The sequence below is a fragment of the Cervus canadensis genome, chromosome 24 (genome assembly GCF_019320065.1).
Source record: "Cervus canadensis isolate Bull #8, Minnesota chromosome 24, ASM1932006v1, whole genome shotgun sequence".
Taxonomy (NCBI): domain Eukaryota; kingdom Metazoa; phylum Chordata; class Mammalia; order Artiodactyla; family Cervidae; genus Cervus; species Cervus canadensis.
The window spans coordinates 29995037-30009492 of record NC_057409.1 but is presented as its reverse complement, the minus strand read 5'-3'; the positions used below and the strand labels follow the sequence as shown (position 1 = coordinate 30009492).

The window sequence follows — 14456 nt, the reverse complement described above, 5'->3', positions numbered from 1 at the left end:
TCAACCTCCTGCTACCTAAGGAAAACTCTCTTTTCTCTCTAGCACATGCAGTCCTCAATTCTTCACTGAGCTCGTTTGCTCTAAGCCCAGCTCAGTCCACTCCAAATTTTATTGATAACCTTCCTCACCCTTTTATATGAAGAAATTTCCCACTGCCTGGGAATTTGAGAAAAACCCAATAAGCCTCTTCCCGGGGAACTTTCTAACAGTTAGATTTTGATCTCAAGGCCCTAACAGCCCATCCTCAACTTTTTTTTTTCTATCCCCCTGCCTGTAACCAGTGCTACCGGGTCAAAAGCAAAAAGGAAGACATGCTGAAAGCTTAAGGTTTGGGTAGAGGTAGGAGGGGCAAGACGATTTTTTGTTGGGCTTTCCAGACAGAGTTCAGGACCAGTGACTCTCAGTTGCCAGTCTTGGGAGCCATTTATTTGCTGCTTGGAGGGGATGTAAGAGGAGCCAGCAAGAACGAAGACTCCCTCCATCATAACACAGATACACTGTGGACCCCCCAGACCATCCTATCCTCCGCAAAGACTCCACCTGCCCCTACCGGGCTCTCTGCTTGCCCTGGGCACATGCTGATGCCCCTGAGTGGGCTGCTGCCGTGGTGCTGCTGCTGTGCCCAGTACCGCTGTGGACTGTGCCCCCCAGCCCCCCAGATGTTGCGCCACCAAGGTCTACTCAAGTGCCGCTGCCGTATGCTCTTCAATGACCTGAAGGTTTTCCTCCTGCGGCGCCCCCCTCCAGCGCCCCTGCCCATGCACGGGGAACCCCAGCCCCCTGGTTTGGCGGCCAACAACAACACCCTTCCGGCTCTGGGTGCCGGCGGGTGGGCAGGCTGGAGGGGCCCTCGCGAAGGGGTGAGCAGGGAGACCCCTCCCCTGCCACCTCCACCACCTTTGCCACCTTCTGTGGAAGATGACTGGGGTGGCCCAGCCACAGAGCCACCTGTCTCGCTGCTCAGCAGTGCCTCGTCAGATGACTTCTGTAAAGGGAAGGCTGAGGATCGCTACTCCCTGGGCAGCAGCCTGGAAAGTGGCATGAGGACCCCACTCTGCCGCATCTGCTTCCAGGGGCCAGAACAGGTGAGACCCTTCTCCCCTTTTCCTGCTCGCCTACTTGCCCTGTGCTGTCTCTAGCAGGAGGACTGTAAGCTTTAAGGGATCCTCAGTGATGTTTCATGTGGTTAAATTAGCCCAAGAGGTATCTGGTGCCTGGTGGAGCCTGTTTTGCATTTTCCTTCCATATGTTCAGTTCCATCCCAAAATTCCATCAGCATTCTCGGAGGGGAAGATTCGGAAGTTGGAAGGGATGAAATAAAGGAACTTAGTGGTACATTCATGCTTGTTGCCAAGATATCCTTGTATCTGATTTGTTGTTAGTGACATTTCCCCAGACTGTCTTCAGTTCCAGATTCAAACTTCTTCCCTCTCTGATAGTGTGTGGAGATCTTGTCCTTACAGCCTATGTCTGTTTCTTCACTTTGAGATGATCCCCTCCCATATTATACTGACATCCTTGGCAGTGCGTTTTAGTTACTGAGGAGGAAATGGAGAGGGTTTGTAAGTTCTTGAAGATTATACAGTTTGCAAAGACACTTCTTGTCAGACTCAAGTTTTTCTAGGTTGAAAGCATTAGGTAAGAAGGGTGAAAGGGAGTTTAAGGAAAGTGGAGAAGAAAGTAGGGAGTCTGATCATAATCATCCGCCTTGGCAGATGTGAAAGCATATGAACTTAGAAAGTCCCTTAAACTCTCTCCATCAGGATAGAGATGCCAAATACCTTATGGACCAGAGTCTTCCCAAGGCCACGGGTTCTCTCTACCCCTACTCATTCAGATTTTCAAAGACATACTCACACCACCCCTTCTAGCTCCATTTTCAATCTAGTGTTTGCAGTGCTAGAGAACATGTGCACATTCTTCTGGAATCATGAATTGTGGCAACACAATTCTGGCCCACAGAATCCCAGATAAGAAAGGTTCACCTGAAAATCTGGCTTCGTTAGTGATACTGGAGAAGGAACATTCAGTTGCACCCTGAGCAGGGTTATATGGTCAAATCAGCCACTTCACTAGTTTCCCAGAAGTAGGGGTCAGGCTTCTGTGTACTTACAACAAGTGATGGTGTAGTGGGATGACATGCTGCTGCACCTGAGTGGCTCTGGTTCTTGTTGAAGGCTTTGTCTTTGAGAGACAGGCTTCGCTGACATTGTCATTCATTCTGTGTTTGCCTGAAATGAGCAGGGCACTTCAGGACAGATGATGACTGGGGCCATGGCCCGGGCATTATGAGAGGAAAGAGTGTTGATCTCTGTGTGAATAAATGTCTCTGAGAGGCTGAGGGCAGGGTTCCTCCTTTTTGTGACTGGAGTGGGTTGCCATTCCCTTCTCCAGGGGATCTTCCCTACCTGGGGATTGAACCCAGGTTTCCTGCACTGCAGGCAGATTCTTTACCATCTGAGCCACCAGGGAAGCCCTTTTGTGACTAGGATTGCCAAAAAGTCCCAACTGGACTGCAGCTTAGAACCAAAGACTCCTGTTAAGCAAGAAGATCCAGGTGCCTGCTCAGTGCCCCTCTTCCAGGGCTGGGCCTCCAGCGCAGACACAAGAAGGAACAGCACTGCTGAGAGCAGAAAGTGTGCTTCACTTTGGGCTGCTCACAATCAGCATCTATCCCCATCAGAAGCCTTGTCGTCTCAAAAAAAAAAAAAAACAAAAACGAGGAGAGAGACTTATTTCTTCTCCCATATGCCTGGTAGTTCAGGTCTGAATGTCACAGGGGCATTGGGAGTGTGGCTTCTGGGAAGAATATGCTTGTCTCTAGAAAACAACAGGGCTTAGAACCTGTTCTGGATGATATTTATCTGCTGTGAGAACTCCTTCAATTTTTTATTCCCCAGGGTCCCTTTTCCAACTTCTGTGATTTAAAAGAACCTTTTCCTATTCCCTGCATTTCCTTATAAGTCTGTTGAGAGGATCCAGAAGATAATGAGCCTGAAAATGACTTGAAAGGGCTTAATATATAATGACATATATTTTGCTCATGGTAAAGCAATATTTTGTTTTAAAAAAAATTCTTAGGAATACTGTGAAATATCCTTAAGCAACATAAGGTCTGGTTGGAGGTTAGGAGCTTTCCTTTCTTGTTTGTTATTTTTACAATGTGTCATAAATAAAGCATGGAGTGGAAAAAAAAGCTAGCACCAATAAAGAAATGAGCTCTATTATTATGTGAGAGGGATGGGAGATAGTGTGGATACTAAGTCTGGATCAAATCAAGCATCCTTTGCATATGACTGTTATGTTTTGAGGCTTTGCTTTATTTGGGCAGGAGCCAGGAGATTTTAATGGGATTGTGTTATACTAGAAACAAGAGTCGCATGTGTTAGATATGAACACAGTTTCCCACTTTTTGCTTGTTTTTCTTCACAGGATTTCAGTGAGGAAGGGAGACAAAGGGGAGGAGATGGGGAAGACTCTCTAGAGAAGGAAGAAAGAGAAGTCAGACACAGAAAGTGAAAAGCTGAGACATCAGTATTTTGTTTTCTGTTGGGGGAGGGAGCTGTCCAGCAATTGTTCACACGTGGACTTGCAGCGAATGCAGACAGTCCGCAATCTTAGTCGCTGAATATCTTGGTCTTTTCTCTGACCAGACAAAGGAACTGAACAGCTCCTCGGTCACTTGCCACTGCTCCAGGGCCTAAAAGGATGCCAAAGCTGAAAATTTGGTCTCTTCCTGCCAAAGGCTTGAAATGTATGTGGTGAGGGGCAGGCAACTGAAGGATCCAACAAGTTCCAAATTCATATATATCTTTAAAGGATTTATTATTTATTCATTCACACATGCATATATTTAGCAAATGTTTGTTGGGCACCTACAGCATGCCAGATATTGTTTCAGACCCTGGGTTTCTAGGAGTGAACAACACAGATGAGATCTCTGGTCTCCTGAAGCTAATATTCCAGTGAAGATGCAGAAATAGACAAGTAAACTAGAAGACAAAAAGTGATAAAGTGATTTCAGATGGTGTTGAGTGCTGTGATAAAGGCGAAACAGGAAAATGAGTTAGACAAGAAGGAGGGATGGGGCTTGGGATATACATTACACAAACAGATTGTGAGCAGCTGCCCTAAGAATATACCATCTGAGCTGATACCTAAGTGATGCAAATGACCCAGGGACACATCCAGAGGTCTAGAAGAAGAGTTATCCAAGTAGAGGAGACAGCAGGTTCAAAGATCCAAGAATGAACACGCTTAGTATGTTTGAGAAACAGAAGAGAAGACAAGAGGAGAGAGAGGGGTGGGGTGTGAACAAATGCTTTGAAGGCCAACTCGGCTCCACGCTGACAACTGCCTGAGTGGCCAGCTCCTCCCCTCAGCCAGTCATTTGGGTGGGACAGTGATCAGTCGGTCAAGGATCCACGAGAGCAGGGGACAAGAGCCTGGCTGGCAACCCTTCACTCTCCATTTCTGCTTGAAGCTGCCCTAGTTCATGTCCAGGAAGTGTGCCATGGCGGGTAAGTGGAGGCCTTTGAAGCCAGATGGCCCCAGTTTGAGGCCTGAGCAATTTGCACAGATCCTCTGTGCCTCAGGTTTCTCATTTGTAAAACTGGCCTGATAATGATGGTCCCGAAATTCAAAAGGTTATTGTGAGCACCAGCAGTGCTGTCACAGTGTTGCTTTTGTTATCTCAGAGATAAGACATTGTCCCCTTTCCCCACACTTGGTTTAAAAGGAAAAGTGTGTCCCAGCTTCCAGACTGGCAGGAGAACTGCTGTGATGTGGTCCATCTGTGTAGTAGATCGTTTCTTGCTCACTCACAATGCTCTAGACAGAGCGCTGCTCTTCTGTTTCCATCATCAAAAGTCTATATTAAGTGCCTACCTCTGCCTGCTGCTCTGCTGAGCAGGGTCTGGAGACACAGGGCAGATGTGGGCCTGCCCCCTCTGGGAGTTTCACAATCTAACCCAGACATCACAGAGGCTGATAGAGATCAAGAACACACAGACAGTGAGTCGCAGGTGAATTACAGTAATATCAGGGCAAGGAAGAGATGCATGCTTAAAAGCAGCTAGCGTGTGGGGTGCCTATTCAGAGAGACAAGTGGATGAATTTGCTACCTTTTCTCCAATTAGTCAGAGAAGGTTTCTCTGATGCAGCTGCAGACTAAGTGAGAAGAAATAGACTTAGGCTGAGTTTAGACAGCAGGAAGCAGAAGAGATGTGAGACACAAGAACATATTAACAAAGAGGTGAAACCATCTCCCAGGCTGGGTCAGCTGTGGGGCTCCTGGAGTGGGTACAAAGATGGAATCTACCATAGTAGAGGGGGTGATGGGTGATGGGGTACCTGTTTTGGACCTAATGAAAAACAAGAAATAAGTCTGGAAGGGATTAAGTCTTGGTCAGCCTCCCTTATTCTTCCTAGGGTTCATTTCTCTGGAGCTCCGAGTTCAGAAGGGGCCAGAGTAACGTGAAATATTTTAGTCAATGTTTTTGCATCTCAGAAAGTAGGAGAAGAGGGCATTGCTGGGTTCAATGGGAACTGGGAACCCCCAGATGCAAGGAGAACTCTGGGAATGGAGATAAAATAGAGCATTTTATGAGAGAAGAAATAGTATATTATTTTTCTTAGCATCATGGTTCAATTTTATACTTCTTTGTGTGATTAATTAATATCTATATCCACAAAGAATAGACCAATACCCAACATTTATGGACCACAGGGCAAGAGTATGGATATCATCTGACATATCATCAGTTCAGTTCAGTTCAGTCACTCAGTCATGTCTGACTCTCTACAACCCCATGGACTGCAGCACGCCAGGCTTCCCTGTCCATCACCAACTCCTGGAGCTTACTCAAACTCATGTCCATCAAGTCGGTGATGCCATTCAACCATCTCATCCTCTGTCATCCCCTTCTCCTCCTGCCTTCAATCTTTCCCAGCATCAGGGTCTTTTCAAATGAGTCAGTTCTCCGCATCAGGTGACAAAAGAATTGGAGTTTCAGCTTCAGCATCAGTCCTTCCAATGAATGTTCAGGACTGATTTCCTTTAGGATGGACTGGTTTGATTTCCTTGCAGTCCAAGGGACTCTCAAGAGTCTTCTCCAACACCACGGTTCGAAAGCATCAATTCTTCAGCCTTCAGCTTTCTTTATAGTCTAGCTCTCACATCCATACATGACTATTGGAAAAACCCTTTCACATATCACAGGCCAAAATATTTAGAAGTAATAAAACCAGCTTACAAGCTGTTAAACAAAGTCCATTATATCTTTCTGTCCTGGAAGGATATACCTTCAAAACAACCAGGAAAACAGGTCTGAATTCAAAACTGTTAGAGTCCTCTGAATTCTGTGCTAGGCAATGGGGACGCTTGGCCCTTGGTCAACAGGCCACTCTGATCAGATTCTCTTTACAATGCTGGCTCCATCCTGTACAGTGACAAGCGTTGTACATACACATGTGACACATGCACTGGCTTGTCCAAGCTCTATCTATACCACCTCCAAAGAGCTTCCTCTTGCCTCTCTCCCTTTGAGCTTGAAGAAAGAGAACCATGAAGGTTTGGGGAGCAGGCTCACAGCTAAATAGTCAGGAACTCCAGGGTTTCAGGTAATCAAGGCATGTTCTAGAAAGGGGATGTGGGTCTCTGCAGGCTCCTCATTCTATGGAAAGCGTGCAACTGAAGAAGGACCAGAGTGGGGCCTTCTATAGCAAGGGCCCCTCTTGCCTGGGTCTGAGGAAGGCACTGTGGAGGGACTGTAAGAGCCCTGGAAGCAGTGACTTGGTTGTGATTTGCTCATCAGTCCAGTTCCTGGCTTTATGCTCTGCAAGTATTTGCTGAATGAATGAGCCTTTAGAGCTCATGCAGTGGGCAGCCCCACGGGTATGGAAGTGGGGAGGAAGGACTAAGAGAGAAAGATACATTCACCGGCTGACCACGTGCTACACACGAGAAGGGGCAGAGCTTTCCTCTGTGATCACTGGCAGTGCCTTGGCCAGTGGTAGAATCTCCCAGGAAGCCAACTTGGGTTTTGGTATTAGAAAGAACTTTCTATCAAAGCTGTCACCCAGATAGGATAGGCTGCCTTAGAAAGGGGGCTCAAAGTGGGCAACTGAAGCTAATGACACTCAAAAACCCCTTGGAGCTTGAGACTTGGGATTCATTATGAGATTGCTTGGGGTCCAGAGAGATTTTAATCTAAGCAGAAAGAGAGGGGTCTGCATCCTTTGCTAATTCAAAGGGTCATCTAGTCCCAGAATATCTAGTTCCGGGGTCTGTATAGCACATGGCCTGTAAAAATGTATCTTCAGCAAAGATCACAAAGAACAGTCTCTGTCCTGTGTGTGTAGAAACCCTAAGGTGCTGATGAGGCTGTGATGACTGCAATCCTGAATTTGCACCATGCACGTAAAATAGGAGAGCAAGCACTTCCTGAATGGCAGGCAACAGACACCATCATGGACCTAGGATGCAGAACCATCCCAGGAAAGGGGAAGCACACCTGTCACCACCTTTTCCCAAAATCACGTGTGAGCTATTTTCATTTTCCCACTGGAGGTTTTTTCCCCACTGTTGTTTCCCAATTGCTGCATCTGACAGTCCTGATCCTATTTAAGCTGGAAGGTCCAAGGACCCTTTGGTGAGGGTTCTCAACAAAGCTCTAATGCTTTATTTGGAAATGATGTAAGGAGGCTCAAACCTCACCATTGGGTCCCTGGTTACTTTCCAGATTTAGCTCTCTATGATTCACATGCACATACATGCACATGCATGCACATGAATAAAGCATGAAGTAGAGGAGGGGAGTTAGCCAGTGTCTTGACAGTGCTGGAGTGATTCTCACCTCAACTCTCTGTAGATACTCTGCATGGTGTTCACTTTGGAGTAATCCTTCTTCACTTGCCAGCCTGCATCTGCTTGCGGTGGGTTGGCTAATTTATTGGGTGTGGCTTCTAGCTGAGGCCCCCATACAGAGAATTCATAGAGCTGAAATATGGATTTCAAAACAGCCTGGAAGAAGAAATGAGAGATCCTGGAAATCAATATATCTCCCTCTCTCTCTCTCTGCTCTCTTTCCAGCTGGTATGTGGAGAAGCCCAGCTGTGGCTTGTGAGTTGGGGGAGGGGGGTTGGCTTGAGGGGGAGGTGATCCTCAAAGGAGTGTGGGAATGAGCGAGCTGCTTCTTGTTTGCTGGGAAGGAAGCCAAGTTGGAAGTGAGCCCGGATGTAAAGGATCTGGCAAGTGAATACTGTGTGGGCTGAACTGTATACCATCCCCCTCTCAAGAAGTATCATGTGTAAGATAGAGTCATTTAGACTCTGTGCATATGACATAGAGTCCACCTTTGATACCTCCCTCTGTGCATGTTAAAAGTAAAAATGGGGTGAACATAGGACTGACTGTTGCATGACAAAACAGGTGAAATTGCAGAAGTTATCATTTGAATTCTAGATAGATGCAAATTGTCAGGAAAAAGGGGGATCTGCAAACACAGGCTCTGTGATCCAAATCCATGAAGGGGACACACAAGACCCAGTCTTGCACCCAATTCATTGCTTTCATGAGGGTATCTACAGGGCCTGTCGGAGAAGGCAATGGCAGCCCACTCCAGTCCTCTTGCCTGGACAATCCCATGGACGGAGGAGCCTGGTAGGCTGCGGTCCATGGGGTCGCGAAGAGTTGGACACGACTGAGCGACTTCACTTTCACTTTTCACTTTCATTCACTGGAGATGGAAACGGCAACCCACTCCAGTATTCTTGCCTGGAGAATCCCAGGGATCAGGGAACCAGGTGGGCTGCCATCTATGGGGTCGCACAGAGTCGGACACAACTGAAGCAATTTAGCAGCAGCAACAGCGCCTGTGCTCAGAGATGCTGAGGAGGACAGGTCAGATTAGTCTCCTTCATTGTATCTGGATGTGGTTGAAGAGAAGCAACATCAGTTTCTCCAAAAGAAGCCTCCTGAAACCACCCTGTTGTCTAACATAGGGCTTTGCATACAGTGTACGCATGGTCAGTTGCTTCAGTCATGTCCAACTCTTTGTGACCCTGTGGACCATAGCCCACCAGGCTCCTCTGTCCATGGGATTCTCCAGGCAAGAATACTGGGGTGGGTTGCCATGCCCTCCTCCGGGGGATCTTCCCGACCCAGGGATTGAACCCACATCTCTTACATCTATTGCATTGGCAGGCAGGTTCTTTACCACTAGCACCACCTGGGAGATCCTTGCATACAGTAGAGATTCAATATTGATCCTTTCCTCTCCTTCCTGGCACATTCCAGACTAGCAGTGTTATCTTTGGTTCCTAGTGTACATATTCACTTGTGTGTACATGGGCACATATGTGTATGTATGTGTGTATATAAGTTAAAATGATGAATGAGGGGGAAATGGATGAACCATTCCACCCCATCCAACCTCCTTTTCTGATTCTAGACTCACAAATAGCAATGATTCTTTTTCTAGGAATCATAGTGATCATTATCCTGGCTTGAGATCACTTGACCAAGAGCAGATCTTTTCTCATCCAATTGTACAAAGATGAGAAGAACATAGAATTCCAAGTCAGAAAGACATGGATTTAAATCACAATTGGGGTCCTTCTCAGCTAAGTGATTCTATGTGACTTATTTAACCTCCCTGGACCTAGATTTCTTCATTAATAAAGCAGGAATAAGGTGCTGAGCTTGAACACATAAGGAGTGGGCATGATTAAAGTTCTAGGCACACAGCAGTTGTTCATTAAGTGGGAACAACATTTACCCGATTCTGTCCATGTAGCTCAGAGACCAAAGTGGGGCCCCCAGATCACACTGCTGTCTTTCCTACCACCTGCTCTCACAACAACCTTAAGAAATCAGACATGCTGATCAAAGCTATGCTTTGACCACAGAAAGCCCCAGCTGTTTTTATGCCTGACATCAGGGACACACATTTAGATCCAATGTCTCTGTTCATCTGACTTTCTATCTTGCATTTCCTGATTCAGCAGGACCTCCATCCTCTCCCGCTTGGATCCCTCGGTCCTAGTGTATTTGTCTTTTTTCTTGTTTTTTTTTTTTTTTTTTTCTGTTTTGGCTACGTTGGGTCTTTATCGCATCGTGAGGGCCTTCTCCAGTTGCGATGCATGGGCTCTATCTAGAGCATGCAGGCTCAGTAGTTGCAGCACAAAGTTTCTTCATAGCATGTGGGATCTCAGTCCCCTGACCAGAGATTGAACCCATGTCCCCTGCATTGGAGGACAGATTCTTAACCACTGAATCACCAGGGAAGTCCTCTAACATATGTGTCTTTATCCATCTCAATCATCACCATGTCCCCGACCAATCTTTGTTAAATAACACTCTCTGTTTGAAAGAACTGTGCAGAAAGATGCTTTTCTGGACTCTGAAACCCCTAGATGCCAGGAACAGGCTGTGTACAAAGAGGAGTATGTTGAGGAACTGGCAGTGGAAACACCTGCTCAGGTGACAGCAAGGTGTTTCACATTTAGGGCCATCCCTAGACTAGCATTTCTGAAAGCGGGGACAGGATGGATACTCTAGACAGACATGATGGTGAATAACATGGATCCTCAAGTGAGAATGTTGTTCTCTTGATATTTTGTTCTCATGTCTTATGATTATGTCAGGAGAAAATCTCATTGGAGATTTTCATAACATGAAAAGGTTTTCCTAAACCTCATAACATGTCTTTCACATCTTTTTAACGCTTGTCAATCTTCTCTGCAAACAAAGAGAGAAGTCACCACACTCAGAGCCTTTGGACACACAGCAATGTCGAGCTAGAATCTGTTAATCTTGTTTCTCTTGTATTTGTGTGTGTCTCCTCTTTTTTGGGGGGAGGCTGCTCTGGTGGCTCCGTGGTAAAGAACCCTCCTGCTGATGCAGAAAATGTGAGTTTGATCCCTGGGTTGGGAAGACCCCCTGGAGAAGTAAATGGCAACCCACTCCAGTATTCTTGTCTGGGAAATCCCATGGAAAGAGGAGCCTGGTGGGCTGCACTCCTTGGGGGTCACAAAAGAGTCAGAAACGACTTAGTGACTAAATGACAAAAACAGTCTATTGTATTAACAGACTTTATTTTTAAAAGCAATTTAATGTTTGAAGACAAACTGAGAGAGCTCCCGTATACTTACTCCTACCCTGCCTCCCCCACCATCAAAATCCTGTATCAGAGTGGCGCATTTTTTATAACTGGTGAACCAATGTTGACATATTATTATTATCCAAAGTCCACAATTTGCATTGCAGTTCACTTTTGATGCTATATATTCTGAGGTTTTTGACAAATGCATGATAACATGTATCTACCACCATAGTATCATCTAGAACAGTTTCACTACCTGAAAAATCCCGTGCTCCACCCATTCATCCCTCTGCCCTCACCCCTGAGCTCCTGCAATGGAGTCTGGTCTTTGTCAGAATGTCATTTCACTGGAATCATGCAGTATTAGCCTTTTCAGATTGGCTTCCTTCATTCAGTGATATGTATTTACTGTTACATCTTTGCGTGGCTTGATAACACATTTCTTTTTAGTGCTGAATAATATTCTATCGTTTGGGCTTCCCAGGTGGCACAGTGGTAAAGAATCTGCTGGCCGAAGCAGGAGATGCAAGAGATCCGGGGTTCAATCCTTGGGTTGGGAAGATCCCCTGGAGCAGGAAATGGCACCCCACTCCAGTATTCATGCCTGGAAAATCCCATAGATAGAGCAGCCTGGTGGGCTACAGTCTAGGGGGTCCCAAAGAATCAGACTTGACTGAACACACACACACACACAATATTCTATTGTATGAATGTAGTACAACTTGTCTTCTTTTGTTGCTGATAGCATTTTTTTTTTCTTATGGTAGTGACAAAAAGTCTCCTTTAGAAATAAGTTTACTGAAGTAAAAGTATGAGACATTTAGAGAAAAATGTTAAGTATGAAGAAAATAATAGCATGAACATGTCAAACAGTGTAAGTGACTGAAGTTTGGGTAACACTGACATGGGTTGCACACTTTACAGTAGTCCTGAAATATCTGTGGCCACCAAGAAGCGCCTCAGGTATGGGGAAAACGCAGAGTCCCAGGCCACGGTCCTAGGGTGGTGCCCTGGAATCTGCATTTCTAACCATCGGCTTTGACAATTCCGAGTAGGGGACCACTTCACAGGAATAGTGTTATTAGGCAGGAGTTTGAGGAGGAAGCCAAATGGGAGGAGAAGAAATGCTGCTACCAGACCTGGGGTTCCCTGACATATAAGAAACGAGGTTGTGGGCCCTAGGAGAGGAGCGGGCAGTAGTTGGGTAGGTGGGCACAGGACCATGTGATTAGGAAGGAAGTCTCTCAGCGAGGAGGAAGGAATTGATGACTCTTACATCCTTCTCCATCCCTGTCTCAGGGATCTGAGAGCTTCAAGTCCCGCCTGGGACAGCCACAAGATGGAAAAAAGTCTAACCACTGTGGGCCTCTGACATGGGGGAGAGATGCGAACTTGGACTGTATAAAGATATTGCCCAGCGAATGCTAATTTCCCTGACAAATACAACCATCAATTCACATTCCCGAATGATGTTCAGAGGCTATTCTTGAGCAAAGTCAAATCAGGGCCTCTGGGGGAAGCCCTAGAGTCCCCGAGTAAGGGAACAGATGGTACACAGCGTGCTCCCTCACAGCTCACTGAGCACCAACAATGAAGCGCTTCACTTTTGGAATGGCACATCACTCTTGCCTACAACTTGGCTGGACCTGGAGACGTGGCTCTGTCTAACTCCCCATAGAAGGGGTGGGAGTGTCATTCTCCTGGGTGATTGGAAAGAGAAGTTCAGATGTCATGAGCTTTGGAACTCTCTCTCCACACTATGTGTACCTCCCTCTTAGGGTTGCCGTGGGATTTGGGTGAGCTAACACATGCCAAACATTTAGAGCACTGTTGACCTACAATAAGGGCACAATAAATGTTAGTAGCCACTGTTATTATTTTCTCATTTATGTAAGGAGGAGGTGGTGTGAGGGAATATCCAAGCCCCTTGTAGTTCTGTTGTCTTCTTTTATGCCTTATCAGGCAGAGGAGCAATACCTGAGGTTATAAATCCAGTTCTTCCTTTCACCAATAGAAGAAATCTCCCTAGAAGAACGACATTAGTGTGTGTGTGTGCTCAGTCGCTACGTCATGTCTGACTCTTTGGAACCCCATAGACTGTAGCCCTTCAGGTTCCTCTGTCCATGGGATTTTCCAGGCAAGAATACTGGAGTGGGTTGCCATCTCCTCCTCCAGGGAATCTTCCCAGTTTAGGGACTGAATCCATGTCTCCTGCATTGGCAGGTTGATTCTTTACCACTGCGCCACCCGGGAAGCCCAATGACCTAAGGACGGAGCCTTAAAGACTGAACCAGAGAAAGAGTTTGGAAAACAGGAAATGAAGATTTTCCAGACATTGGGACAATGGAAGCAAAAAGTCAGAGAAGTTTTATGGGAAAATTGGCATGGTGGATAAGAATATGGGGCTTTCAGAGCCAAGCAGAACTGCGGTCCAATCCAAGGGTTGCTTTGCAGTGGATGTGTGACCTTGGGCAAGTCACTTACAGACAGAAGTGTTAAATTTCTTCCACAGTAGAATGGGAATGATAATAATAGTTCCCATCTTAAAGGTACCATTGTGTGGCTCAAATGATGTAATGCATACAAAACTCTTGGCAAAGAGTAGAATACAAACACACAATAAATTTGCAAAGATGCAATGAACATTAGTTCTTAATGTTATCTGATCTACCAGGCTTTCAATGGTCTTCTCTAAACTTTCTTTGAGAATCTCTGCCTTGATGTGGGTTGCTTATATCAGGAGGAGCTTACAAAATATCACAGAGGTAGGTGAAACTAAACATGCTCAAGCATTGTCAGTAAATCAAAATGATTCCACAGATATATGTGGAATTTTTCAAATGTACATGGAAGTCATCAGGGTGAACAAAATCAAAAGCATCTTTCACTTCAGTGCAGCTTCTTGTCAATAAGTATTTTCTCAATTAACAGATACTCAAAATACAAGCATGGGCTTCTCAGGTGGCCGAGTGGTAAAGAATCTGCCTGTAATACAGGAGACCCAGGTTCAATCCCTGGGTCAGGAAGATCTCCTGGAGAAGGGAATGGCAACCCGCTCCAGTATTCTTGCCTGGAGAATCCCATGGTGAGAGGAGCCTGGTGGGTTACAGTCCATGGGGTCGCAAAGAGTCAGACATGACTGAGCAACTAACATACACATAATGTACAAGTATAATCATTTTGAGGGTTTGTGGAACTCAGTATTTAAAAAAATTTTTTTAAAGATGAATTTACTTTTGACTGTGCTAGGTCTTCATTGCTTTGCATGGACTTTCCCTAGTTGTGGCGAGTGGGGGCTACTCTTTGTTGTGGTGTGAGGGCATCTCATTGTGGTGGCTTCCATCGTCGTGG

General features: G+C 45.9%; 1 protein-coding gene across 1 annotated transcript in view; it reads left to right on the top strand.

Moving 5' to 3' along the window:
* The first annotated feature begins 571 nt into the window (after positions 1–571).
* Positions 572–14456, top strand: part of MARCHF4 (membrane associated ring-CH-type finger 4) — a 115346-nt gene continuing 101461 nt past the window's right edge. Inside the window, exon 1 of the mRNA XM_043446054.1 lies at positions 572–1085. Within this exon, the coding sequence (XP_043301989.1) occupies positions 576–1085 (510 nt within the window). The 5' untranslated portion in view covers positions 572–575. The remainder of the gene's footprint in view (positions 1086–14456) is intronic.